At 35.3% G+C, this 26,987-nt stretch overlaps 1 protein-coding gene and 1 long non-coding RNA gene across 7 annotated transcripts in view; one reads left to right on the top strand and one right to left on the bottom strand.

The window, feature by feature from the left end:
• The window catches only part of LOC124534141 (arfGAP with SH3 domain, ANK repeat and PH domain-containing protein), a 66,440-nt gene that overhangs the window by 35,663 nt on the left and 3,790 nt on the right, over window positions 1-26,987 (top strand). The window contains exons 5-16 of one of the 6 annotated variants that reach the window (XM_047109879.1): window positions 4,636-4,881; window positions 5,145-5,406; window positions 9,309-9,533; window positions 16,433-16,655; window positions 17,862-18,042; window positions 19,263-19,544; window positions 19,846-19,965; window positions 20,821-20,881; window positions 21,807-21,908; window positions 22,877-22,989; window positions 25,064-25,114; window positions 26,092-26,235. In XM_047109879.1, coding sequence (XP_046965835.1) covers window positions 4,636-4,881; window positions 5,145-5,406; window positions 9,309-9,533; window positions 16,433-16,655; window positions 17,862-18,042; window positions 19,263-19,544; window positions 19,846-19,965; window positions 20,821-20,881; window positions 21,807-21,908; window positions 22,877-22,989; window positions 25,064-25,114; window positions 26,092-26,235 — 2,010 coding nt within the window. Of the gene's footprint in view, window positions 1-4,635; window positions 4,882-5,144; window positions 5,407-9,308; window positions 9,534-16,432; window positions 16,656-17,861; window positions 18,043-19,262; window positions 19,545-19,845; window positions 19,966-20,805; window positions 21,014-21,806; window positions 21,909-22,876; window positions 22,990-25,063; window positions 25,115-26,091; window positions 26,236-26,987 lie in introns of all 6 variants that reach the window. The other 5 variants (XM_047109847.1, XM_047109870.1, XM_047109839.1 and 2 more) reach the window with 5 other exon arrangements.
• LOC124534173 lies at window positions 2,814-4,409 on the bottom strand. Its single transcript, XR_006966724.1, has 3 exons — window positions 3,866-4,409; window positions 3,393-3,562; window positions 2,814-3,232 (listed from the first exon to the last, which is right to left on the bottom strand). It is a non-coding gene; the product is annotated as an uncharacterized LOC124534173 (long non-coding RNA).

The raw sequence follows: 26,987 nt of genomic DNA, 5'->3' as shown, positions 1-26,987 counted from the left end.
TAAAAATTTACAAATATTAGTTAAAAGTATAAAAAAATCTTATCCACCCGTGCGAAGTCGGGACGGGTTGCTAGTATTATAGAAAAACAAATAAATAGCCCACATAGGTATTTAATAATTATATCGATTCACATATAAGTATGTTTTTAAATGTGCAAAAAGGTGTAGAGAATGCTAGGCATCGTGTCATTAATGCTTGAAAACTTATTAAATGTTGTATCGTATTTACAATGATCAGTTATCAGGGCTGCAGTCCGTTGGCGCTATCAAAAACCCATGTCGCTCTGTGATGCCAAATGTCTGGTCGTAGCTTATCTATGGCCGGTGAAGTATGCGTGTATTTAAAACGTTCGTGGGCATGTTATTGCACCACTGCCAGCACTAAATCGATTGCCCCCACTGTCTCATTAATGCAGTTCGACTTATACTGATAGCGATCCACTTTATGTGCAAAGCAAATGCGAGATTGAAAAAATCATGTGTTTTTTTTTGTTTGTTTCACTCGAAAACTGAAGCACGAAATTGATTGCTGTTTGATTGGAACTGAAGTTTGAGAAGAGTTCAATGCTATTGAACGTTTGTATGAGTTTTTGATTTGTAGTTTGCGCTGGATTTATTGAAAGCAGAAAAAAAACACATTGGCTGTTTCATTTCCCTTAGGTTTATTTTTTACGAAAATTATATAGTAGGTATTTTTTATTTCATATCTTTTCTATCAATTCACAAAGAGAACACGCTTTATATATACTTACTGAATTTAACATTTTCAAATATTCCAAGCTACATTACTAGTTATTGATGTAATACTAAATTAAACAAAACTTATGTTTGTATTTCACGTTGAAAGTGAGTCATCCACTATAAGCAGTTAACGGTTGCCTTTTGAACGGACCTGGTGTGACGCTGATGTGCTCCGTTGACTTCGTTTCCTGATGAGATTTGATCATATGCGTGTGCACTCGCTACTGTTCCGGGATTAAAAATGAAACATAAAACAAATCGGAATATATATATTTTGCGAACAGATAATAAAAAATATGAATTAATTTTACTCCGGTTACATAATTAATATTAATCGAACAATGCGGTTAGTGCAGTAAATAATAAAAGAAAGGTAGAGGTGCTTTAGCCAGTGCGGTACTGTAGCGTCAGGTCATCGACCGGCCTTGCGCCGCGCAGGGCCGCTGCCGAGCTGTCTTGACCCTAGCTTTGTTCTGTGTTCCATCGTGAACGCACTCCTGGCTTCGATAAACCATACCCAACCCACGCGTCTGCCTTGCCTTCTCACCATTTGCGTTTATACAAACGATAGCCCGCCTATATAAATCATAATCGGGTTCAAGTAAGTTTATATGAACGAATTAGTTAAATAAATGGCGACAAAATAAATATATTGATATAGTATAAATAGCAGGCGAGACGCCAAGACAGTTGTGCAAGGTCGTGTGTTATTATTGCACAACTTCGAAATACAAATCGGGATCTACTATGGTACGATGCGCGTACGCGTGCGTCATCAGAGGGCCTAGCCAAGTCACATTCGTTTCATATCGAATCTCTTTCTACAATCGTTAACGCTTCGGCGTAAGCGATTATAGAAAATGATAAGTTGCTAGCCAAATTGACACGACTGAGTCGATCGCTCATTCTACAATGAACTTAGAAAAAACCTACACTTTAATCTATGGTTAGCGTTCTTACTAACGTCAAATTAACATCAAAGTTGCATTTGTAAACTTTATACGCAAGATAAACTCTTTTTTTAATTTGAAATTTGGAAGAATTTGTGATAAAATAATAAGTAAATGAAGTAGGGTGTGTGCATGTAATTAGTAATTTCTTTATTACAATATTCCATTGCGGAACGTCATTTAACATTACTGTGACTCGAAATTTTATATTATTATCCTGCTTAAGGATAAAAGATACCTTAAATGGTGTGATAACTTTTATAGAAAGGAATATAAATCTTGAGCAAGCCCAGAAGAATTTGCAGCTTTATTGGAATTCATGGAAAGGTATGATAATTATTAGTTATTTCATAAATTATCTTTATTTATTTGAAAATCCCTAACTTTAACACTTGACAGTTTGAAACATAAACAATGACGTGATATGCGACACGTACTAATATTACCATTTACGAAACAAACAAAACAGAATTGTATTTTATTTTTTACTTATTCAATATACCCTTTACTTTTCTAATAGTTTTAACTTGTTCTAGTTATGTTATAGCAATATAACGAGGCCCCAGCAAGAGACTCAAGTCGAATTAAAACAGACTGACTGTGGCTGGAATTAGAAGAATTATTAAACTTCATGTGTGTGGAGTAGTAACAAAGCTAAAAGAAAAAATGTGGAAAAACCTTATGGCATAAAAACCACTGTAAAATTGTCATTTCACAGTTTTCTATTATTATCATTAATTGACTTCATTATAATCAATCAGTTATGAGTTTCTTGCTTTGTATTTTGATTTTTTAATTCGTTAAATTCTTTTTTGTAATATTTAAGAAATCCTATTTTACCTGCATTTTTTTATTTTTGTCCATATGTACATACCTCTACTAAATTATATATATATGTTTTAATAATGGATGGATTATAAATTGAAATGTTTTCATTTATATAATAAAAAAATTGGTTGTAATAATAAATTTGTTTTATTATTAAATACATTACATTCAAAATAAAAACTGGACCTGTTTAAAATACAATCACTATACTTATTATTAATAAATACAATGAATAACTTATTATTTAGATAAGATTCATTAAATAAAAAGTTAATTTATAATTAGAAAAAGTAAAATAAAATCATATTAGAGATTAAATAAACTAACTATATCCTATTCAATAAACAACTTAGCATGGCTATTCTTAAGATTCACTTTGGTTACCTACAAAGGCAATGGGTGTGGGATCTTGCATAATTTTATCATCTCCATTATCATTTGCAGCGGTAAGTGGTTGGGGTGGTGGTAAGACTAGCTTGCAAAGCTATACCTTATAATACACAACATGCCATTTTAAATTTTGCTAACTACATGAGGATAATAGTAACCCTGCAGCACCCTGTCTCTAAAGCAAATATCTCCACTGTACTTTGAGTAATACAAAACAGCACTCTTGAGCTTGCACATGCATTTGAGTGTATCTTTCCTAAAGTCATGAACTGCATTGAGGATAGTTGTCATCGGCCAAGGGTGTTGTGGATATCCAGACTCACCTGAAAATAAGTTTAAAATTTTAGTTAGTCACAAGTAATCTGCTATAGATGAGATGTATTACACCGGAAGAGTCAAAGCTTCTTAGTAACCTTGTAAATTAAAATGTTATGTTTATTAAATGCACCTGATAATTTAAATATTGTAATGTTTAATATTTACTCTTATAAATGCTGTATCTTGTTGAGTTTTCCTATACATGATCCATTTTTCTATGATAGCAGTGGTTCAAAGCATTAAAAACTTCTAATGCATGCATAATCCATTGGGCAACATGATTGACACCATCATTTCGCTGATCCTTTAGTTAGGAAACTAAAAGTGCACAGCACCTACAAAAACACAAAAATTAAGGAAATTAAATTTATGATAGACATGTCCAATAAAAGGATATACTTACTATATTATAGAATATTTAATATTGCAATATTTAGTATTTTTTGGTATTTAAGATATTATTATTATATATTTATGTACACAAGATATACAATAATATGTATAAATATATACTTAATAATATGTCGCACACTTTATGTTAAGTGTGCATGTGTTCATTATTACATGAGTAAGTGTTGCGACTGCTGATAGTCCATAATAATTATAAAAAATTATCAATCAGATTATTAATCACTTACCTTAACTTTAGAAGGAATCTCTTTTGTTCCTTTTAACGAAATCTTGTGTCGTAGTTCACGACAAAGGGCTTCGAAAATAATTTTATCTAGCCGAAAGTATTTTCTTCTTGCACTGATGATTTATGTTTTTTTTTTTGCGCCTAAGCCGCACTTTTTGATTACGAGCACACCACAACATATTTAAAATATGCATTAAAAAGGTAAAAATGTTTCAAAATTAGGTTTAATAAACAAAACACTTGTCGGTCATCATATAAGACGCCATTTTTTTAGCGTTAACTATTGGGTCTTAAAGATCGCTTAGTTATCGATCAAAAAGTTCGAAATCTTTTCGTCCGCGTTTGTCAAAACTGCAACTTGGCTACCATTTTGTATGGAGTTAGCGATTATCGTTGTAGAAACGATTACATTCAATTCTATCACTTTGAACGATTGTCAACTTGTCTACGACTTTTCTATTCGTTTGTTTTGACCACGTGACTTAGCGTTGCGATGACGTCATGCCCATACATTTGTTTAGTTTTCTATTAGCGATTACAATTGTAGAATGTCAACTTGGCTAAGCCCTCAGATATAATTTTAGCTGCGGAAGGGCGAATTATTTGCGTGTTTCCACAGTGCGATTCCTACTCGAGTCGATCCCGACGCGTGATGATACCCTGATGCGGTAATAGGCCCACGCGCAGCTCACGGCGTCTCTCCGTCTGTAGTAGGTGAACGCTGGCTTCGTTCCATTTTTAAACATAAAGTGGTTTGAAAAATTGTTCCAGTACCTGATAAAGTTCAATGAAATCAAAACAAAGAAGGGAATTGAACTTCTTCAGCACCTGGTGGAGTACTATCACGCACAAACAAATTACTTCCAAGATGGTTTAAAGACTATCGAGCACTTTGGTGTTTACGTTGCGGATCTCAGCGTGCAGTTGCAGAAAATAAGGCAACAGCAAGACGACGAGCGACGGCGGCTGTTAGAACTGAGAAATATGTTGCGAGCGGCGACGCCGCAAGACAGAGAGGTAAGATTAGAGATAATATGTCATGTAGTAAAACGATTAGGCGAAACTTCTTTCAATAATGCACTTAGTGTTTAAAGAAACAGAAGAAGGTGTCGAAAGAAGATTATATACCAATCCTTTTAAAGTCTAAGCTTACATAGCAACGACTATTAATAGCATTAGTTGTACTTTGCTTTGCTAAGAAAACTTTTTCAACGATACCACTATTCTTTATTGTAAGGTTATTGGACGTTACACTCAATTAAGATGTTAAATTTTAACAGGCCGCGGCCGCGGTCGGCGGGTATTCGCTTCACCAATTACAAGGCGACAAGCAGCACGGTGTGACTCGAAGTGGTTACCTCCTGAAGAAATCCGAAGGGAAAGTTCGCAGGGTCTGGCAGAAGAGAAGATGTAGAGTTACAGCGGAAGGTTTTTTGGACATCTTCCACGCGGACGAGAACAAAACCCCGGCCCGGGTGAACTTGTTGACGTGTCAGATAAAAGTAGCCGCTGAGGATAAGAGGGCGTTCGATCTAGTCTCGTGTGAGTATTTATACGCTTATTGTGACAATTTTTTGTACGATTACTTTTTGTTTGATACGGATACAGATTATATACACGAACAGGTTTTTGGCAATTCATAAGCAGTTATCCTATGATAATATTTATCATTTATATGGTATGAAACAAAGTCGCTTACCGTTGTCTGTCCCTATGTATGCTTATTTCTTTAAAATTATACAACGGATTTTGAAGCGGTTTTTTTAATAGATTTATTCGATAGGAAGGATTTTGTGTATAATATATCGGCAATATAGTAAAGAAACACTGATAATTTTAGATGTTTCTAATGTGATGTCGTAAATAAACAAATCCCGTAGAAGATTTAGTATTTCACCCGTGCAAAGTCGGGGCGTCGCTAGTAAAGAAGGTGATAACAGACTGTTATATATTAACGGACATAATAAAATATAAATTGTTATCGGACCCTTAATCGATAATTTATTATCAATTAAAACAAATGCCACCCGATTATAATTTCACACCGTACGGATATCGCTATGTGCATTTTCAGCATTTTCATAAAAACTTAACTCATATAAATATTTCATTAATGACGTATTCATTCGCTTAACCTATTTAAGATTTTTCGTTTTAATTTAAATATTTTCTTGAATTCGCGAGCTTTTTAAAACATTTAGGTCGTAAATATTAAAATGTACAAACTCGAAATGAGCTAAACTCGGACATGGCTTCGTACACTAGGGAGGTTTTTGTCTCGTAAAGGAAAAATAATATAGCCGAAATGGCCCAGTGGTTAGAAAGCCTGCATCTAAACCGATGATTACGGGTTCAAAACCAGACAAGAACCACTGAATATTCATGTGCTTAATTTGTATTTATAATTCATCTCCTGCTCGGCGGTGAAGAAAAACCTGCATGTGGCTTATTTCATAGAAATTCTGCCACTTGTGTATTCGACCAACCCGCATTGAAACAGCGTGATGGAATATGTTCCAAACCTTCTCCACAAAGGGAGTGGAGGCCTTAGCACAACAGTGGGAAATTTACGGACTGTTCAATAACAACAGTCCGTAAATTTCATAAAGGAAGAATGTTAAGCAAAATTCTAATTATTACAAGCTTTTGTCCGTATCATCAGTTGAGGATATCTCAAAGGAACAATTTCATCGTTCTTCTTTCTTCGTTCATCAACTTCTTCGATCTTTGTTTTGCATCTGTCAAGTCATAAGTCTTGTTCATCGAAGCGAATGATTTGAAAATTCATCTAAGTATCATTGAACCAAATACCGGAAATTATCAAGATACGGTTATTTGGAATTTTCTTGTTGCAAGCGAATTATGTGATTTGATTACTCGTTAATTGATTTTGATATGTGTGTTTGTAACGACAAAGTCTCTGATTATGAACTTCAAATTAATATGAGAACTATATTATGGATTGTTTCTTGTTTCCATTAATTAATTTGTGAGTTACGGTGTTAAAGATATTAGACAAACAGGAAGAATCGGATAAAGCAACGTTAAAGAACTGATAAGCTTCCATGTGGGAGAGTTTCTCTAATAAATATAATATTTAAAGTAGGTGGTTAACTACTGACTGACCTAAATACTCTTAGAACATAAATATGATATATTTAATAGTCAAAATTGTCCCTCAAATATTCGGAGACAAAATGTAGTTATGTTCTAACTGGCCGTCAGTCACTGGTGCCATTCTTCATAAAGAATAATCACCAATGTAGATATTATCAAACTAGCCTGGCTATCGCCCCTATCTCATCACAATAGGTAAGTAATCGGACTGGAGATAGATCAGGCATCTAACGTGTTCCTAAGATAGGAAGCTAACTTCGAGCTTCTGCTACCAAAAATACTAAATAAATAAACCTTAAAAATTTATTGTTAGGCTTAATATTCAATTAAATCTTCTCTGAATCTACCTACTCTGCAGTCTTAAAAGTGAGTGAGCTAATTAAAATAGCGAAAAGCAAAACGTCGTAAGAATTGCCCACGCTATATATTTACACGTGGGATTTTCCAGACATCATTTACATTTCATTGACCTTTACGAATTGAAACAAAAAAATAAGTAAATATAGATAAGTTTAAAAAGAAAATAATTCTCGTAGAGCAAATAAGTGCATCGCTCATACGGTGAGTTTATCATTTGCGCAGTTTTATAGAGGATTCTTAAATAATATTTTATCTTTTATTTATTTCATCGGTGCGACTGGTACAATGTCACTGATAACCGGTCCGTGAAAGATAAAAAAAATGTATGATTTTTAGCATTTCTACTCGTTTTTAGAGATAAGGCATGCAGGTATGGTGTTAATTACGTAACGTTTTCGCATTTCGTAATCTCGTCGTGTTTCGCAGCTAATATGTTTGTGCTCGTGATGGTAATTGCGCTGTCAATTTCAAATACGTTTGCAACTGATGTGATTACGATGAGCGATATTGCAAACCAATAGCGGTTGCCCGTTCGCTTCGTTGAGTCTTATTTTGACTTCAATAATGTTTGTTTACAACAACAACAACAGCCTGTAAATTTCCCACTGATGGGCTAAGGTCTCCTCTCCTTTTGAGGAAGAATTTTTGGAATATTTTATTCCACTACGCTGTTCCAATGCGGTTTGGTGGAATACATATGAAGCAGAATTTCGATGAAACTAGACACATTTCGGTTTCCTTGCGATGTTTTCCTTCACTGCCGAAACGAATTAAAAACACAAATTAAGCACATTAATATTCAGTGGTGCTTGACTGGGTTTGAACACGCAATCATCGGTTAAGATGCACCCGTTCTAACCACGCGGTCATCTCGTCTCCTGATCGTATAAAAATTTAAATTATATAAAATCAAAATATAAAATTTAATCAACCTGAACAGTAATAAATTCAACTATGATATTAATGAACGCAAAAGCATATCTGATTTTTTTGTCTTAAAGTTTTTATCGCTAGCTAATTTAAGTTCTTGGAAATGTACGTAATGTAAATTTATAGAAATGTATATAATCTTGTACTTTAGATACTAATGTATTTAGTTCAGGATCGGGTCATATCTTATTGGATTAATTTGGTACATTTTAATGAAAGAAAGACAGGTCTTCTAGATAACTTACCGTGACCCTGATAAAATGGAAATGTAATGAGATGGAAATTTTACAGCTTCAGTTTTAAACATGATCAAAGCGTGGAATATGTCTTTATCTCAAATAGGATTAATACGGTTCGGTGGATCTGAATAAGCTAAATACTGAACGTGTAACGAAACCTCGGTATCATCAAAACTGATGTACAATAACGTTTATGGCAATACTTAATCGTCCCTATGACTCTGCGTCTGTACCCTAACAATGATTACCGATATGCCCTAGAGTTTATTTTAGGTCCCAAAATATGACTATCACTCATAGTGACCAGACCAGACCAGACCAGATAACAGATAGAAGGGTAGAGTTACTTTTCCATTTGTAATCTTAGCCTGATTAATTGTATGCATTTCTGACAAGACCATGACACGTGTATTACATGATACAGGACAGTCGCGTTTATAATAAACTAGCGATTCGCCCCGGTTTGCACGGGTGCAATGCTGATACTAAATATACTACAGAATGTTTTACATGTATTATTTTGATCTATCCCGCAGGGTTCGATCAGTGTACGTAATGTAAGACATCATATTGGAAACCTAAAATTATCACTTTACTATATTTTCCATGTATTGTATACAAAAACCTTACTTTCGAATCACTCTATGTATTAAAAAAAACCGCATCAAAATCCGTTGCGTAATTTTAAAGATTTAAGCCTACATAGGGAGAAAAGGCGATAAGCGACTTTATTTTAAACAATGTAATGATAATGATAAAAACATAAATTTCATGTGCCACCAATTGTCAATCTTTCAGACAACCGAACGTATCATTTCCAAGCTGAAGACGAGAACGAACAGAGGGCGTGGACGTCAGTGCTCGTCAATTGCAAGGAAGGTGCGTTGATGAGGGCGTTCCACCAGCAAGCGGGCGAGAGCAACGATAATGGTCATTCGTTGATGGACTTGCAGCGTTCCATTATACGAGCGGTGCGGTCGTTGCCTGGGAACCAAGTATGTGCGGACTGTAGCTCAACTAATGGTGAGTAACTGTCTCGATACTCTACTATTATTATCTAGTCGTCTGTTCCATTCATAATATTACTGTTTTCTGTTCCAATTCACGCTGAGTTTAGTTTCGATTAGACTTTTTTTATTGAAAAGTGCCAAATTTTCTGCAAGTGTTTCCGATTTTGTAGTAAGTCGACAATGATTACTATTATTTTATTTTAAATAAATAAGTATTGGACATTATCACATATATTACTCTGATCCCAATGTAAGTAGCTAAAACACTTGTGTTGTGGAAAGTCAGGAGTACGGTAAATAAGGTACCAACACCTAAACCCAAGACAACATAGAAAATTAATAAACTTTCTACATCGACTCGGCCGAGAACCGAACCCGATCATAGATTGGCGTACCCATGAAAACCGGTGTCCACACCACTCGACCATGGAGGCCGTCGATTGTTATTTGTCAATGGTGGGCAAAAAAATATTTTGGAGAAGTTTGTAGCTTATTCCACTACACCGACCAATTGTATACACGTTTGGTAGATCTTGCAAATAATTTCTCTCAAAGAGTTCTTGACCTTAATTCACAACGCCGATCAATCAGATGAGGGATACACGTTACATCTTCGTCTGACTAATGCAATATTATAAATTATATCACTAAATTTGCCTTTTAATTTTAACTCTCACAAATCTCGATTAGATTTGTATTATTTATTATATTAGTTCTAATAGTTCATGAAATCACAATCTTTATGATCGGATGTAATAAACAATGTCTATCACTTTGTAACAATATAAATAACAATCTAAGTTTACTACAAACGAAATGGCTTATCGTTCTCTATTACGCTAAATACATGAGCTATTATGAGTATTTAAATTGTGCTTAAAATGCTGATGATACATTCGTAATTATAGCAATCATGATTGTTATCTGCTATTAAATTGTACCTGTGTCAATTACATAAACGATTCATTGTTTAAAGCCTATTTAAACGATATAAAAATATTTTCCTTTATTGTATGTTATATGTTATTATTGTCCTTATGAAAGTCTGTTTGGGTAAGTCGGAATATTCATTTTGTTCACTCGACCGTTTTTGTATTTTCAAAAAATACTCGGAATTTTAAATGTCCATTAAGTTTGAGTGAGCCAGTGCGATTTTAGTTAATTTTTTTTTTCATAAAATCTATTTTTTTAACCTGATTTTATTTCTGTTTAAAATTCGAACAGATTAGACATTTTTTTACTACATATTTTTTTTGTAGTGAATGAAAGATCATTCAATTTTTTCTCTCTCTCTCTCTCTCTCTCTCTGTCCCTGAGTCGCTTCTATTTAATATTAATCATGAATGTAATGTGTTTATTATAATTTGTCTGAATGAAATAAACAATTAGTTCAATATCACGACATCTGATTCACATCAATATTGTATATCATAATGATTTGCTTGCTCCATTTATTTGCGGTCGTCGCTGTGTTTAATATCGCTCCGAGAAAACCGATTTAGCGGAGTTTAAGGTCGACGGACTGTCTGACGCCAATCCGAACGCTCTTACTAGTGGCTTTGTCATTAGTGATATTTTATCTCAGCTATATAATACTCTACGGGAAACCTCATTATACAATGTGTATAATTATTATACTTGGTGGTAGGGCTTTGTGCAAGCCCGTCTAGGTACCACCCACTCATCAGTTATTATACCGCCAAACAGCAGTACTCAGTATTGTTGTGTTCCGGTTTGAAGGGTGAGTGAGCCAGTGTAACTACAGGCACAAGGGATATAACATCTTAATTCCCAAGGTTGGTGACACATTGACGATGTAAGGAATAGATAATATTTCTTACAACGTCTTTGTCTATGGGTTATGGTGACCACTTATCATTAGGTGGCTCATATGCTCGTCCGCCAACCTATACCACAAAAAACACCTTTTGCTAGCTTCAGATATAAAATCTCCAGCTTCAATTAAGAAGTAATCTAAACAATATCATCGATCCCTCCCGACGTTCTGATATAAATAGATTTTACACTTTATAAGAGAAATAATGTAGCTTTCTACTAGTGAATACACATATATACATAAAAACGAAAAAAAAAAAAAAATACTCTGAAAAGATAACCTGTACCCTACGTCTTGTGTAAGATTTGTATAGGTAAAGATAATGAGGAGATTTCTTATACCTTAAAACCCTAAATTGTTGTAGATCTCCATGGGCAGTCACTGTCCATTGGATCCTATCTCTTACTTTTCACCTATTGCATATATAAAAAAATTGTTTACCTTTACAGTGCCAACACATAAAAACACATTATGTATTACGTTTTGTGCCATTATTTATATGTTTTAATGGTAACTAGGTATCGTTTACATACGCTCCAATTTGCCTGTCTTTCGAATCAACGTATCTTAAATTTTCTGCGATGAGTTGCGATTAAATCGGGCCAATGAGTCAGTAATTAATATTTCATTACAATATCAAGAAGGCATTTGTTTGTTACTTCGTTAACCATTAGCTATCTAAGTTTTGATTGTTGTGATTTTTCTGTCTTTTATATGATTTTCATTTGTTACTTGGTTTTACAAGCCCCAAAGGGCGCGGTTTTACGTTTAACTAATATTTTTCATTAACATTTAAAAGTACATAAGATGAAATAGATGTGTATGATTTTTTTTTTGAATATAATGTTAATAAAATGAATATATTAAAAAAATCTGAGATTGTTATATTTTTATAAGCGTTACCTTGGTCTTTGCGTACCAATTTTTTTTCCTTATATTTTTTCCTTGTAACCCGATGCCATCTGTTGTGTACATGATGTGCAATAAAGGACAAATATTTAATTTTTGTACTTAGCGGTAGGGCTTGTGCAAGTATGTCTGGTTGGTACCTACTCATTTAATATTCTACTACTAAATAGTAATACTTAATTGTGATTCGGTTTGAAGGGTAATGGAACCAGCGTAACTAAAGGCACAACTCGTAACATTTTTGTTACCATGATTGGTGGCGCATTAGCGATGTATGGTTATAATATCAATGAGCAGTGGTGACCTTGTGACTGACCATCAGGTGGCCCGTTTGCCCGTTCGTCTACTAATTTTATAAAATAAAATAAATAAAATATACATACCCAATTTTGTAACTGCGTAACTCTAATATAACTGAAAGATCTATAACCAATATGTAAAGGAAATTTGCGCAAAGTACGTAAAAGTAATGTCTATATGTAGGGCACGTATCCGCGATCCAGGCTTCGGATCTGTCAGCTTCATAACCGGGACGTCATAAACTTTTGTTAAACTGGAAATAAGACTAGACGTGTCTAGGGTTTTATATATTTTTGAAAATATACTTCTTTTCCATTACGATAAAACATGACAATGAATTTTGCGGTGCCTTTCATAGAAAGATGTAGAAACTACATTCGTTAAACCGTTAAAATGTCAAAACGCTCGAAATCGAAATTTTATTTTATTACAAATGTGAATTGTTTCAGTATAGATGAGGTTAAAAAAAGAAATTACATTTGTTTTAATGATTTTTAAACGAATACGCGGAACTTTGATGAACAGTTACAATATGTGGCTTCAACAATTTATATTAAAACTATTGTAATGTGCAATTATGTTTTCATGTTTTTTTTTTTATTATTTATTAAAAAGAACATGACATCCAAAAGAGACAAACGTAATGAACCGTTTAGTCTTTGCCTATTTATTTATAAATCTACACTTCGTTACTTGACCGCGCAGACCTTGACAGCTGATCGGAATTTCAGTACCAGTCGGAAGTCGACATCCTCTCACATATCGATAGCAGTAATTACTAATTACAACATTCATGATGCCACACTTGTAACGTCAAATCGTCATTGTTTTTATAGGCACGACTATTGAAGTAGAAATTTTGTATCTTGTGTGTAAATGCTTAAGTGAATTCGAATTTTGTTGTTAAACTTTGTTAACAGGCTTGTTGTTCGTGTCACCAGTGGCGTGACGTTCTATGAATAAAAGATAATGAACGCAAAAAGCAACAAAAACTTGTACAATTAAAGGGGTAATGAGTACTTATGCACTTGTATGAGTTACGCGCCATTGTGTATAAAAATGTTCACTGTGAAAACAAATCTTCAACTATTTTAAATAATTCACTTATTACTAAATAAAAAATGAGAAAGAGTATCTTTATTCATCAATAATTTAAAAAAATATGTGTATATATATTAAAAGTGTCAGCTTGCAAATGTCCTACTTTTAGGCAAAAGCGCAACTGTTAAGGCAAGCTGGAGAGCTAATTCTCAGTGCGCTGCGATGGATATGTAGTACAAGAATTTCACTTGATATTTGGTGTTTTCCATTTTTGCCGAATACGTTATGAATCGCAAAAATCTATATACTACTATACACAAAAATTTTAATACTAACCTTATGTCGTCCATCCCAATACATTATAGTAATAAGGCAATCCATTATGTAATCATCGAGGATCATAATGAAACTGTAACAACCAATTCTAAAACAATAAATATTGTTCGGTATTCGAACCTGGTATAGATCCTATTCACTCACTTTAAAATATTGTCGGAATGCATTAGTGTGTGAGTGGCATTAGTGCTTATGAGATGTCATAGTGTGCGTGTGACGTCTAAGTATAGACGGCAAAAAAATAAAAAATACTTTATATTTGTAAACTTTATTTGATTTGAATGGGAAGAATAATTATATATAGATCAAGGCAAGTAAATTTTTCAGAATTATATAATTTTATTTGAACGATATGTATCCAAATATCTGAAATTACTGTTTCTCGTTTTTTTTTTTTATAATTTTTAATAAATGCATAATTTTCCTAGCCATTGCTATAGTGTTAATTGTTAATGGTGTTAATTGCTCGATAAATGTATATTGTTTCAATGAACACGATACTGACTTGTTGTTTCATAATATATTCCCATTGTGTACTCGAAACGTAACGTTTTTGCGACTTCCATTCGTGACCTATAGAACCTTAAACGTTACGAGGACAAGATATATCTATATATTAGTTAGATTATCAACTTTCTAGTTATAGATATATATATTTTTATATGCCTCTTTTTGCTCGCTATATGCCACAATTCTTGGAAGCTATAATGTTATATATTTATATATATTTATATATTTATATATATTCAAAAATATGTCTACCTCGGGCAGACTCTGCGATTAGGTAAAAACAACCTTGAGGACGAGGTGAATAGAAGAATTCAGCTGGGTTGGGCAGCGTTTGGGAAGTTACGTCGAATCCTAACATCGTCGATCCCACAGTGCCTTAAGACGAAAGTCTTCAATCAGTGCGTCCTACCCGTCATGACATACGGAGCCGAAACGTGGACACTCACGACAAGGCTGGTCCACCAACTTAAAGTCGCTCAGCGTGCTATGGAAAGGGCTATGCTCGGCGTTTCTTTGAGGGATCGCATCAGAAATGAGGTTATCCGTCAAAGAACCAAAGTCATCGACATAGCCCACCGGATTAGTAAGCTGAAGTGGCAGTGGGCTGGTCATATTTGTCGTAGAACCGACAACCGTTGGGGAAAACGTGTTCTAGAGTGGAGACCGCGTCTCGGCAAACGTAGTGTAGGACGTCCTCAGGCACGGTGGAGTGACGATATACGCAAGGCGGCAGGCAGGAGCTGGATGCGAGTAGCCGGAGAAAGACCACAGTGGCGTGCACTGGGAGAGGCCTATGTCCAACAGTGGACAAAAATAGGCTGTTGATGATGATGATGATGATGATAATGTTATGTGCCTTGTGTGTGAAGTTACACTGGCTCACTTACCCTTCAGCTCAAAACACAACAATACGAATAATAATAGTATTGCTGTTTGACAATATAATATACAAACAATATATTATAAATCGTGTGTGTTACCTACCCAGACTTACATAATAACTTAAATGTGTAATTACATACTTTTATTATTTCTATAAAGTAATAAACTTTATTCAAGTAGGTCGTTTGACTAAATATTTCTTAATTGGATGTAAAGCTTCCACGACTTCCGAATACTAATGAATCCACTAACGCAGTAGTTCTCTTTATATTGAATATAGTAAATAGATATACCTACTCGTTACTGACAATGAAGTTTCGTTAATGGTTCTCGAACTTAGAATGATAAAAAAAAATCGCTCGTCATTGTCGTCTAAATAGATTTCCTTGACCAATAATGTGACTAATATCTTTAAAAGGCTCCATCATGCCTCTTGAAGGTCAAAACATAATATACATTTATTTACAACTAACTGAACCTACCACAATACACATCCACGCGCAATGGAACGGCATAGGTGGAATCATTTCCTTTTCATAGGGAGAGGAGGAAATTTACAGGCTAATGCTGTTAGCTGAATGTACCGCTTTACATGTGTGAGATTTATAATACTTTACGTATAATAGACAAACCATCGTCGCCAGTTGTTATCCCTCGAGGGATGACTTCAAAATGTAACATTTGCTAGCCCGGAACTCAAACTATCTCCATACCAAATTTCATCTGAATCAGTTCAGCGGTTTAAGTGTATTTATAATATCTGTAGAGATATTGTTTCCTTTTTTCTCAATAATTTATTACGAAAGAATTAAAAATATGTATTTGTTAGTCTACCTCATAAACAGCGTTCGCTTCGCACAAAAAAACAAAAACAATTAGAAGTAATAGAAATAATTATGCAAAGTACTTTATTTAATTTTTGTATGCATTTATGTATATGTTCTCAAATATATCACACATATTCAATCAAATATTAAATAAAAAGAGCTCAATCAAACAAATTTTTTTAGGTTATAAGGATGACAATGAAAACATACCTATTAAATATTAAAACGTGTGATTGTTTGCAGTAATTGTATCAATGATATTCTTTCCAGATCCTACCTGGCTGTCAACAAACTTCGGTGTGATCGTTTGTATAGAATGTTCTGGAAGTCATAGGGAATTGGGTGTTCATATATCAAGGATACAGTCATTAACGCTGGACAGGTTGAGCACGTCTCAGCTCCTACTGGCCAGGCACATGGGAAACCAGCTGTTCAATGAAGTCATGGAAAATACTCTGGACGAAAGAGATAAGCTGACGCCGGAGAGTACCATGTGAGTATATGTTCATTTGGATAAAGTTAAAGAAACCTTATAATTACGTATTCAATGCGATTTCCTAAATAGTAAAGTAACAGCCTGTAAATTTCCCACTGCTGAGCTTGGTGGAATGCAAATGTGGCAGAATTTCGATGAAATTAGACACATGCAGTTTCCTCACGATGTTTTCCTTCACCGCCGAGCAAAAGATGAATTATAAACACAATTAAGCACATATATATAGTGGTGCTTGCCTGGGTTTGAACCCGAAATTATCGGTTAAGATGCACGCGTTCTAACCACTAGGCCATCTCAGCTCTCTTTGCTAACAGCACAGCTATTATAAATTATTCCAGGTCTTAACCAACTATATTACGTAAATTCTTTATTAAATGTTGTTTATTTAGGTATTGTGCTAATCGTAAATTTTATCAAAAATATACTTACGTTACGGAAAATAGTTATATATATCATACGCGTTCTATTTGCAACTCGCCTGTTATTTTGTTTTTAATATATACACTATATTTAAATCTACCCAATTATATAAGTTAAGCGACTCAAGTGTACAAAATGTGATAATTTAATTAGCGACACGTATTTTATTGGTAATTTTTCCGGTTGTATTTTATTACAGTATACGTAACATTGTAATATTATATTTGTTTTTATTACATACTCATGGCACTTTTTTAGTAAGATACTATTGTAATAAAATTAATAGACACGTAGAATTCCATTTCGAAAACCGATGATAATATATTTTATGTAAAAAAGTATTTTGTAATTTACGTAAACATCAGTAAGTACTTTCGAAATGTTTTTCACAACTAGCTATCCGCTCCGACTTAATACCGCTAAATTTTGTATTAAATTACCCCTCCTAAAAATGATATTTCCATAAAATATTTCGTGTAAAGACTGACTATGCTAAATTTCAGACTCTCAGATATCTGATAAGGGATAAATGATGATAAGTGATAAGGGATATAACGCTTATTTATTTTCTGAAAATTTTCAAACATTAGCAAATTTTTCTGAGAGGAATGAGGTCGGTAAAATCTTTCTCAAGTTACCTGTCTAAGATAAATAGGGATTTATTTTTGAAGTGCCGGATTAAAGACTAAGTGATTTACATTATCTCTGGAGTTCCACCAAGTATTAGTTGCAGTTGATGATTTAGTTGTTTCGATGTAGACTTAAATAAGTATTTGTTACCAGGGAGGAACGTTTGAGGTTTATACGTGAGAAGTACGTGTATAGGACGTGGGCGGCGAGGACTTGTAGGGACGCAGCCGAACGGCTCTCAGAGGTCGAGCACGCGGTCAACAACGGTCACCTGCAGAATTTGTTGCAAGCGTACGCAGAGGGCGCGGATTTCGGAGCAGCTTTGCCCAGTTCCGTGAGTGGATTTATCCTCTATAACATTTTAACAGAAAATAACTGTATTTGGCATCATTTCCGCTATATTACAGTGTTTATATAATATATGTTTATATAAAAAAAAAACCCGCTGAGTTTCTTTCGCCGGTTCTTCTCAGGTCAGGGTATTTTCTTTTACGAACCGGTGGTAGTGTTTCAATTGACCATCAATAAGAAAGTGTAATGCTTCTATGTTGAATAAAGTTGTTTGATTTTGAGTTTATGTATACTATGAACTGGTTGTCATTCACCGCTTAGATTTTATGGGTTGGACACGAGTGTTAGGAATATAAAGTAGCATGTCCTTAGAGTTCTAGCTTGTTTCAAACAAAGTTGCATGAAATTCGTTTCGGTTCAGTGGTTTTGCCATGAAAGAGCAATAGCCAGATATAGTTATTTTTGTATTTATAATAGTATATGTATGATTAGTTGTGTGTGTGTGTGCGTGTGTGGGTCTGTGTAAAAATATAACGGGTGAAATTGATACACACGCCCATCATATTCGTCAAGAATTCAAAATGACTAAGTTTTTACATAATATAAGCAGTTCCTCATATTTATACTATAAATTGTTATAAAAAGGGTAGACAAACAAGATTTACTGGTTGGTAGGGCTCTGTACAAGCCCGTCTGGTTAGGTACCATCCAGCGTCATTGTCTATTGGTGGTGGTGACCACTTAATATCGGGTGGCCCATGTGCTCATCCGCCAACCAATAGCATAAAAATAAATAAATTATGAAAGATAGAAATAACAAATGACAGTGATGACATGACAGTGATGATGATCATAACAATGTCACACTCGAAACTGAATTTAAATTGGTTTCTTTTTCTGAGGTGACAGCTGTCAATCGAATGTCGATTACAACGTACAGTGTATGAAATTCGTTATGGAACAAATTAACAGCTGGTCGAATGTATTGTTATGTATTATATTTATTTGGGACGAAATGGCCTTAAAAAAATTTCCTTGTCGTAATTTTATGATACCCTCTCATAGTATTGTTTAAGGGATTGATGGGTGACGACGAGTTTGTCATCGTCAGGAATAAGAGTATATAATATGTTAGTTCCTAAGGTTGTTAGTGCATTGGCAATGGACGGCATGATTAATAGTTCTTTCGAAATAATTTTCTATGGGTGGTGGTAACCCTAAGAGATGAAATAATAATAAATAGTCTCCTTGTCTCCTTTTCAGGATTGTGGCGAGACAGCTCTTCATCTAGCCATATCTCGTGAACTTGGTGACGGTTCATGTTTGCACATAGTCGATTTTCTAGTCCAAAACGGTGGTTCTCAAGTCCTGGACAAAGCCACATTGTCTGGTATGACGGCCCTACACCTGTGCGCGGCGATCGATAGGACGGAACCGATGAAGCTTTTGCTCAAGGCGGGCGCGGACTCGACGCTGAAGGATGCCAATGGGAGGACCGCCTTACAGATTGCGAGGCAATTAGGACATCATGCGTGTCAGGAATTGGTGAGTTGTAGCTGTTTCTTAGCGAAATATTGTATCAAACTACATTTATTCAACACAATACGATTACACAACGCTTGGTTACGCTTTTCAAGCATCAAAAAGACCGAAAAATCAATGTATAGATGCAGTGTTTCGCGGGTAAAATATCATGTATTGTGTTGGTAATGTGTTGTGCCATGCTTGTAGTTACTCGCTTAAATGTCGGCGTTTGTATTTGATGGCAGATTGAGACGTGAGTGTGGATGTAGCATAAGGCTTAAAACACTCTGCAAGGTCTCATCAAATTGTAATTAATTTTTAGCTCGAAAGTGTGGATAAAAGGGAGAAGAGCATATATGAAAATATAAATATCGATTGGAATCTATCGCACGACGACGGTTCGACGGATTTCTCTGACGACGACACGGTTATCGACGAAAGGGTAAATATCGATGTATTCGTTAATCGAATACAACGCCTTTGTATATCAAAAACTATTATATGTCGATGTGTATATATTTTAAGTTAAATATCACTGGAATAAATCAAATAACAACAACAATAGCAGCCTATAAATTTTCCACTTTTGAGGCAAAGGTTTGGAACATATACATAACATAACACATGTGGCAGAATCTTTATGAAATTAGACACATGCAGGTTTCCTAACGATCTTTCCCTTTACAAGATGAATTATAAACACAAATTAAGCACATGTGCTTAATAATTCAAACGAATGACCTATATTATAGTCAAATAAAATTAATTTACAATTGCAGCGTCAGAATACTTTAGCACGCTTGTGTCGAATGATATAACACGTGCGCACGCACGCTACTGTGTCGCGCACGCATGACATTAAACCTCAGTTTAACAAGGTCATATACAGTAATAATATCGGAAAGAAATGTGACTTTTTTGTAAATGAACTTAATTTTGAGTGGGTGGTTCTAAATTTAAATTTATGAAGGAGTAATTTTTCCAATAATTTTTGAGGTGTCAATTAGTCACAAATAATAAATCGAAAATTTTGATGTATTTAACTTTCAGCAAATTTTTAATAAATAAAAAATCGTCAAAGTTTTCGTAAAATAAAGAAATTAAATTAATTTTCCTTCGTAGCCTTTATTCGTTGCTTTGCCTTATCGGGTTACATATCGTTACGGGAGGAAAAGTGTCGTATATTTCCGTTCCGTTTCGTAAAATTGTTCATATTTAATTCTTACAGCCATTTGGGCGTTGGTTTATTCCTCCGAATAAGACAATTAAATGAGTCAAGCAGTTCCTTAATTTCCAGCAAAACGGTAGCGTGACGCCAGAGAAGAAGTGTCCGCGGTCCCGGCCTCCGTCATACGCGGGTACGTGCGGGGGGAGTGGGGTTGGTAGTGGTGGTGGTGATTCCCCAGTGCTTCGCTCCAGGTCATCCACTTGCGATTCCTTGCATCATGCTCCACCCACGCCGACGACGCTGCCGAGGAAGCCAAATGTTTGTGAGTATGATATACTGCTCGCCTCTTCCAACTTTATATTATATGTAGTGAAAGACTGAGACAGTAGACACAACGAAAGATAAGTATGAAAGTTATATCGTACGTGGTAGAGTGGTGGCGGGGTGGTTGATGTTACAAATGATTCTATATTGTACAAGCTTTGTAGCGAAGTTATTGGCGCTTTAAAATATTTCTATTGAATGTGCAGTAGACATTGTATATATTTGTTCAATAATACTATTGTAATCAAACTATATATGAAAAAATATGCTTAGTATTATAAATAATTGCACGTGTTTATTATGAGCATCAAAATGTCATAAGTGTGCAATTTCTACTTTGTAAATAACATTGCTGTAACAGGTAAAATAGTAGTTTATCAAATGGTCGAGGAGCATCCTAGTCAGGGTCCGATTTATGGGCAGCGGGACAACTGCTCTGGACCTTCCATAAGAGACGGGAGCCTACAAATTTTCAACACAATAGAAATTCTGACGAGTTAAAATTTAAATACACATGTTTAGATGTCTAGACATATTCAAATAATAATAATATTAGTAATTACTTTTTTAAAAGTTACTGATACAAAGCAAATAAATTATTGATTCAAAACAATTTTATAAAATAATGATTGGGGGCCTCCGCTCCTATGGCCCCGGAGCCACCAGACCTTTGGCCATCGTATAAGCATGATTTTAATGTGCGTACCTCAAGTGTTGACCTCACATGCTGAAGTCGGTGTCTGAGGCGCCAACACGTATTAGAGTCGTACCCAACGGGCGTGTGTCCGCAGACAACATCGGCAGCCTGAAGAAGCGCGCGGCGCCGCTGCCGCCCAACGCGCACGCGCGCTCCACGCCCTCGCCCTCCGCCGACGCCGCGCGCTCGCTGCACGGTACGCACACACACGTCACTCCTACACTTGCACTACCTCGATGTTCACACAACAACACACAACAACAGCCTGTAAATTCCCACTGCTGGGCTAAAGGCCTCCTCTCACTTTGAGGAGAAGGTTTGGAACATATTCCACCACGCTGTTCCAATGCGGGTTGGTGGAATACACATGTGGCAGAATTTCTATGAAATTTGTCACATGCAGGTTTCTTCACGATGTTTTCCTTCACCGCTGAGCACGAGATTAATTATAAAGACGATGTTCACATGCCACCGTAATTGTTAAAGTCGTCGTTTTCGATAGAAAAGAAAAACCGATTGAAAAAAATATCCATCCATCCATCCATCCATCAGCCCATTTCCGTCCACTGCTGGACATAGGCCTCTTCCATTGCGCGCCACTGAGATCGTTCTTGGGCTACTCGCATCCAGCTCCTGCCAGCCGTCTTGCGTAAGTCGTCACTCCACCGTGCCCGAGGACGTCCTACACTACGTTTGCCGAGACGCGGTCTCCACTCTAGAACACGTTTCCCCCAACGGTTATCGGTTCTGCGACAAATATGGCCAGCCCACTGCCACTTCAGCTTACTAATCCGGTGGGCTATGTCGACGACTTTGGTTCTCTGGCATCAGAAAAAAATATATAGTACACCTTTATTATAATTAGTGTGCGTTCTAAAATAAAGACATTCATTACAAAGATAAAAAAATATTCACAAAGATTCGATATTTTTTTCTCATGTGACAACCCTCCCAGTAGAGGAAATTGGATATTCACTCATTTCGCAAACTTGTATATGGGTCGGCTCGAATCGCCTCGGCTCTGTTTGAAGGCATACAATAGGTATTGAGAGTGTTCTAACGTGTATGAGTACTAAATTTGATATGGGTCGGCTCGAATCGCCTCGGCTCTGCTTGAAGGCATAGAATAGGTATTGAGAGTGTTCTAATGTGCGTTGTGCGCAGGCGCGCCGGCGGTCGCGGGCAAGCACCGGCCGCAGCAGCCGCCGCCCACGCCGCCGCCCGCCGCGCTGCACAACGGCGCGCACCGAGACGAGCCCACGCCGCCGCCGAGGAAGGTACGTCCGACACAAATTAGAAAATTATAATGGTCTTAAATATGCGACGGACGAACATACCTATCATAGCCATTATTTTACGCTATATTCTATAGTTTTAAAGAACATTTTTATAACATCTCATTGGCTGAATGGTAATCATCCTTGAATATCGATGAAATTGATCATCACTAGTCAATCAGATTTTTTATATCACTGGCAAAGATATAAAATATACGACAATGTATAAACAATTACAATGTAAAACATATTTAACGTTTAATTTATTTTTAAGAATCACATCACGATTACACCAGTGTGTATTATTGTCTGTGGCGAGGTGTGAAGGATAATGATCAGGCAGAATGACGTATGTGACCTACGTACAGTACGACACAACTTAGATGTAGCATCGGAAAATGCAATGGAATGAAAATAAAACCGATTACTGCCGATTTACACAACCAATAGAAGTAGCTCCCTATCGCGCCATTCGACGCTATTCGTCGCTATAGATTCACGCGTCAGAGAAATCAAGTGCATGTAAAACGACGCGTCAAATTGACGAATATATTAGGTTATATGATTATACAAGTTATTACGTTAGGGTAAAGATCATATTCGCATGAGAAATAAATATTGATAATTTGGTATAGCGTACTCAATTCGGATGTGATCGGTTTTACGAATTTTGCCGATGCGACATCTAAGTTGTGTCGTACTATACGTCCGACGCACGCACACACAACTGATGTCCACGTGTCATCCGACCGAATCACAAATACTGACTGTTCAGTTCTCTTGTCGGCAGCTTTAATGTTAGGCATCGACTACACAGTGACGGTGTGCCTTTTCGGAAAATTATCACTTACTATTATTCGGCCTAATTACATAGTAACGAATATCTGCCTAATTTTAATTAAAATTTAGAGTAATATACATTTTTTCAAGTGTTAAATATTCAGTGTTACTGTCAAATGATGGAGGGATATGTAAACCACAGGTCCCTTGGTCTTGTGTACAATCGTCAGGTCAGGTCGATTAAAGTTCTAGTAACTTAGAACGTAGAGTCTGTAGCTATAAGTGTGTTTAGTCCTGTGCCTCGGAAAGCACGTAAAGTAATTGGCCATGAACTGAACTCTTTCCAGTCGAGTCGGTTTATCCTATTTATTATAAGCGTGAGGGAATATGTATTAAACATGTGCTTGCGTATACATCTTCTGTCTCTCTCCCTCTCTAATATGTTTTGCTTAGTTGTCTAGTCCAATTCTGAGATTAGTAGCCATCTTGAGATTAGTAGTAGGACATCAATGTTATAACAGACAAATACGTAGTGTTCGGTTGAATGACGAATAGAAGCCGTATATTCGCAGCTTGCCTCATTAACATCCTCGTCCTTAGTGAAATTACTTGCGTACATTTATTGCGGAAAATGGGCGGATGTGACTAATTACCAGTAAGAATTCGATATACACGTTTGCAATGTAATAGATTTGTAGTCACGTTAATAATATAACCTGGTAAAATATGGATTTAATTATATGATATCGATTCTATAGAAACAAGAACCAATCGTGATAATAATTTATGATTAAAGACGATTTATTATCTGTTGTGTATCCTGTGAATTGTTTCTGTGACGATTTTAAAGTCCTTGTAAAGCCTACTTCAATAAAGTATTTTTTGATTTGATTGTTAGTTCGACTCAGACATTATATCAATATCGAAAATTTACAGATAAAAAATAATAATCCATTATGCATTTCATCAGTCGCCATTTTAATAGCTGATGCTTTTCATAGTGTGAAAAGCTCTTCAAAAACATAATTCACGTATTACACATATTTAAAAACTTAATGTCATTCTTCTATAAGTAGGTTTTTATTTTAATATTTTGCTATTGAACGAATTTCAGTTAGAATGCTGTGTAGTTATTACATAGCATTAAGATATTATAATAAAATGAACTAGAATATATGTACACATGCTGATGACATTAAAATTATTAACAAAATGAAAAGTACACCAATTATTATTAACATAAAAGCAAATGTTTTACATGCAGTACATACAGGTGTATTTGTTTTTGCTTCAGAAGAAAAATAGATTGCATCTGGAAAATGCTGTAAAAGGAAAACTGAAAAGGGTAAAGAAAAGAATGAGAGAGCTTTGTGTACTTAATCGCTTACCGTTTACGTCCTCTACGTTATATTATTTTTGTGATCCCTCGTGTTTATTGTCAAGAGAACGTCGAAAAAGTTTTTAAATATCCATATCATCAGTGGAAAGGTCTTAAGTGCTGCAATGGTACTTTAGGGAAATAAACTTTGCTAACTCAACTATAAAACTCATTTTTCAAAAAATAAATTTTTGAGCTGGAGCGTTTATTCCTTTCCACTGATAATATATTTTTATATTCAATTTAAATTCACTAAACTTTTAAAAAAATAAGGTTTAGATATTAAATTGGCAATCTTTTGAGTTGATCATTGTATATTTTTAAAAAGAAATCCAGTCCTCGTCGTAAGTCTAAAAAGGCTTAGGTTACAAATTAATATTATCATTTGTAATATCGATTAACTCTCTTGGCAATAGGTTTTTCTAATTCCCGCTGCATACATTCAAGTGTACGTTTCATTCAGTAATAATTCTACAATTTTGCATGAATTTTTAACTGAAAGCTTTTCTTAGATATAGTCATTAAAACTCTGATGACGTTAGAGTAGAAAAAAAATGGTATTTTTCATTTAATAGAATTTAGTTTTTGATGTATAAATTAGAGTCTAGAAAAGAATTAGATGAAGTTAAATTTAATTTGATAATTAATATGCACATCTAACTCTGGTGATTTTTTTTTTGTACTAACAACACATTTGAACCGAGTGTTTTGCATGATTTATAAAAAAAAAAATGTATAATTCGAAATTTAAATTTTATACGAAAATATGAGCATAATCGAAGGTAGTAACATAATTATTTATTATAGAATGCTTAAGAATTGAAGCGTCTTTTAATTGATCACCTTATTGAGACAGCTTTTTATTTATGTAGAGTTTAGTTCATAGTTTATTATAATGTGTGTGTGTGTGTGGGAAGTGTTCTCATATGATAATGTGTTTATAGGAATGTTCTAGTCAAGACTCGTCGTTGGAGTTGTGCGACATGTCGGACGCGCTGGAGCGTACGCGCCGCAGTGACAGTCGCTCTCTCGACGTGTCCGACACTTCCAGCGTACACTCGAGATCGCCTTCGACGTCCATCACTATGGTAAGATATATAGTAAGTAAGTAAGTAAGTAACAGCCCGTAAATTTCCCACTGCTGAGAAAGGCCTCCTCTTCCGTTAAGAAGAGGGTTTGGAACATATTCCACCACGCTGTTCCAATGCGGGTTGGTGGAATGCACATGTGGCAGAATTTCTATGAAATTTGTCACATGCAGGTTTCCTCACGATGTTTTCCTTCACCGCTGAGTACGAGATGAATTATAAAGACTAATTAAGCACATGAATCAGCGGTGGCTGCCTGGATTTGAACCCGCAATCATCGGTTAAGATGCACGCGTTCTAACCACTGGGCTATCTTAGCTCTTAGCGTAAGATATATAAGATATACAAACTCAAACTCAAACTCAAATATCTTTATTCAATATAGAAGCATTACACTTTCTTATTGATGGTCAATTGAAACACTACCACCGGTTCGGAAAGAAAATACCCTGACCTGAGAAGAACCGGCGAAAGAAACTCAGCGGGTTTTTTTTTTTTTTTTTTTGTTTGTCTTATGTATTATATCATATATATACGAATCATAGTTCCAGCAATATTTCCGGTAGATTTCCCACTTGGCTAAGGCCTCCTCTCTCATTAAGGAGAGGATTTGAGTTCCAGTTCGGGTTGGTGGAATGCACATGTGGTAGAATTTCGATGAAATTGGATCCATGCAGGTTTCCTTACGATGTTTTTCGAGCCGAGCACGAGATGAATTATAAAGACAAATTAAACACATACATATAGTGGTG

The sequence above is a fragment of the Vanessa cardui genome, chromosome 1, assembly GCF_905220365.1.
Source record: "Vanessa cardui chromosome 1, ilVanCard2.1, whole genome shotgun sequence".
NCBI lineage: Eukaryota > Metazoa > Arthropoda > Insecta > Lepidoptera > Nymphalidae > Vanessa > Vanessa cardui.
Note: the sequence above shows the minus strand (reverse complement) of the source record. Positions and strands in the feature narration are given on the sequence as shown.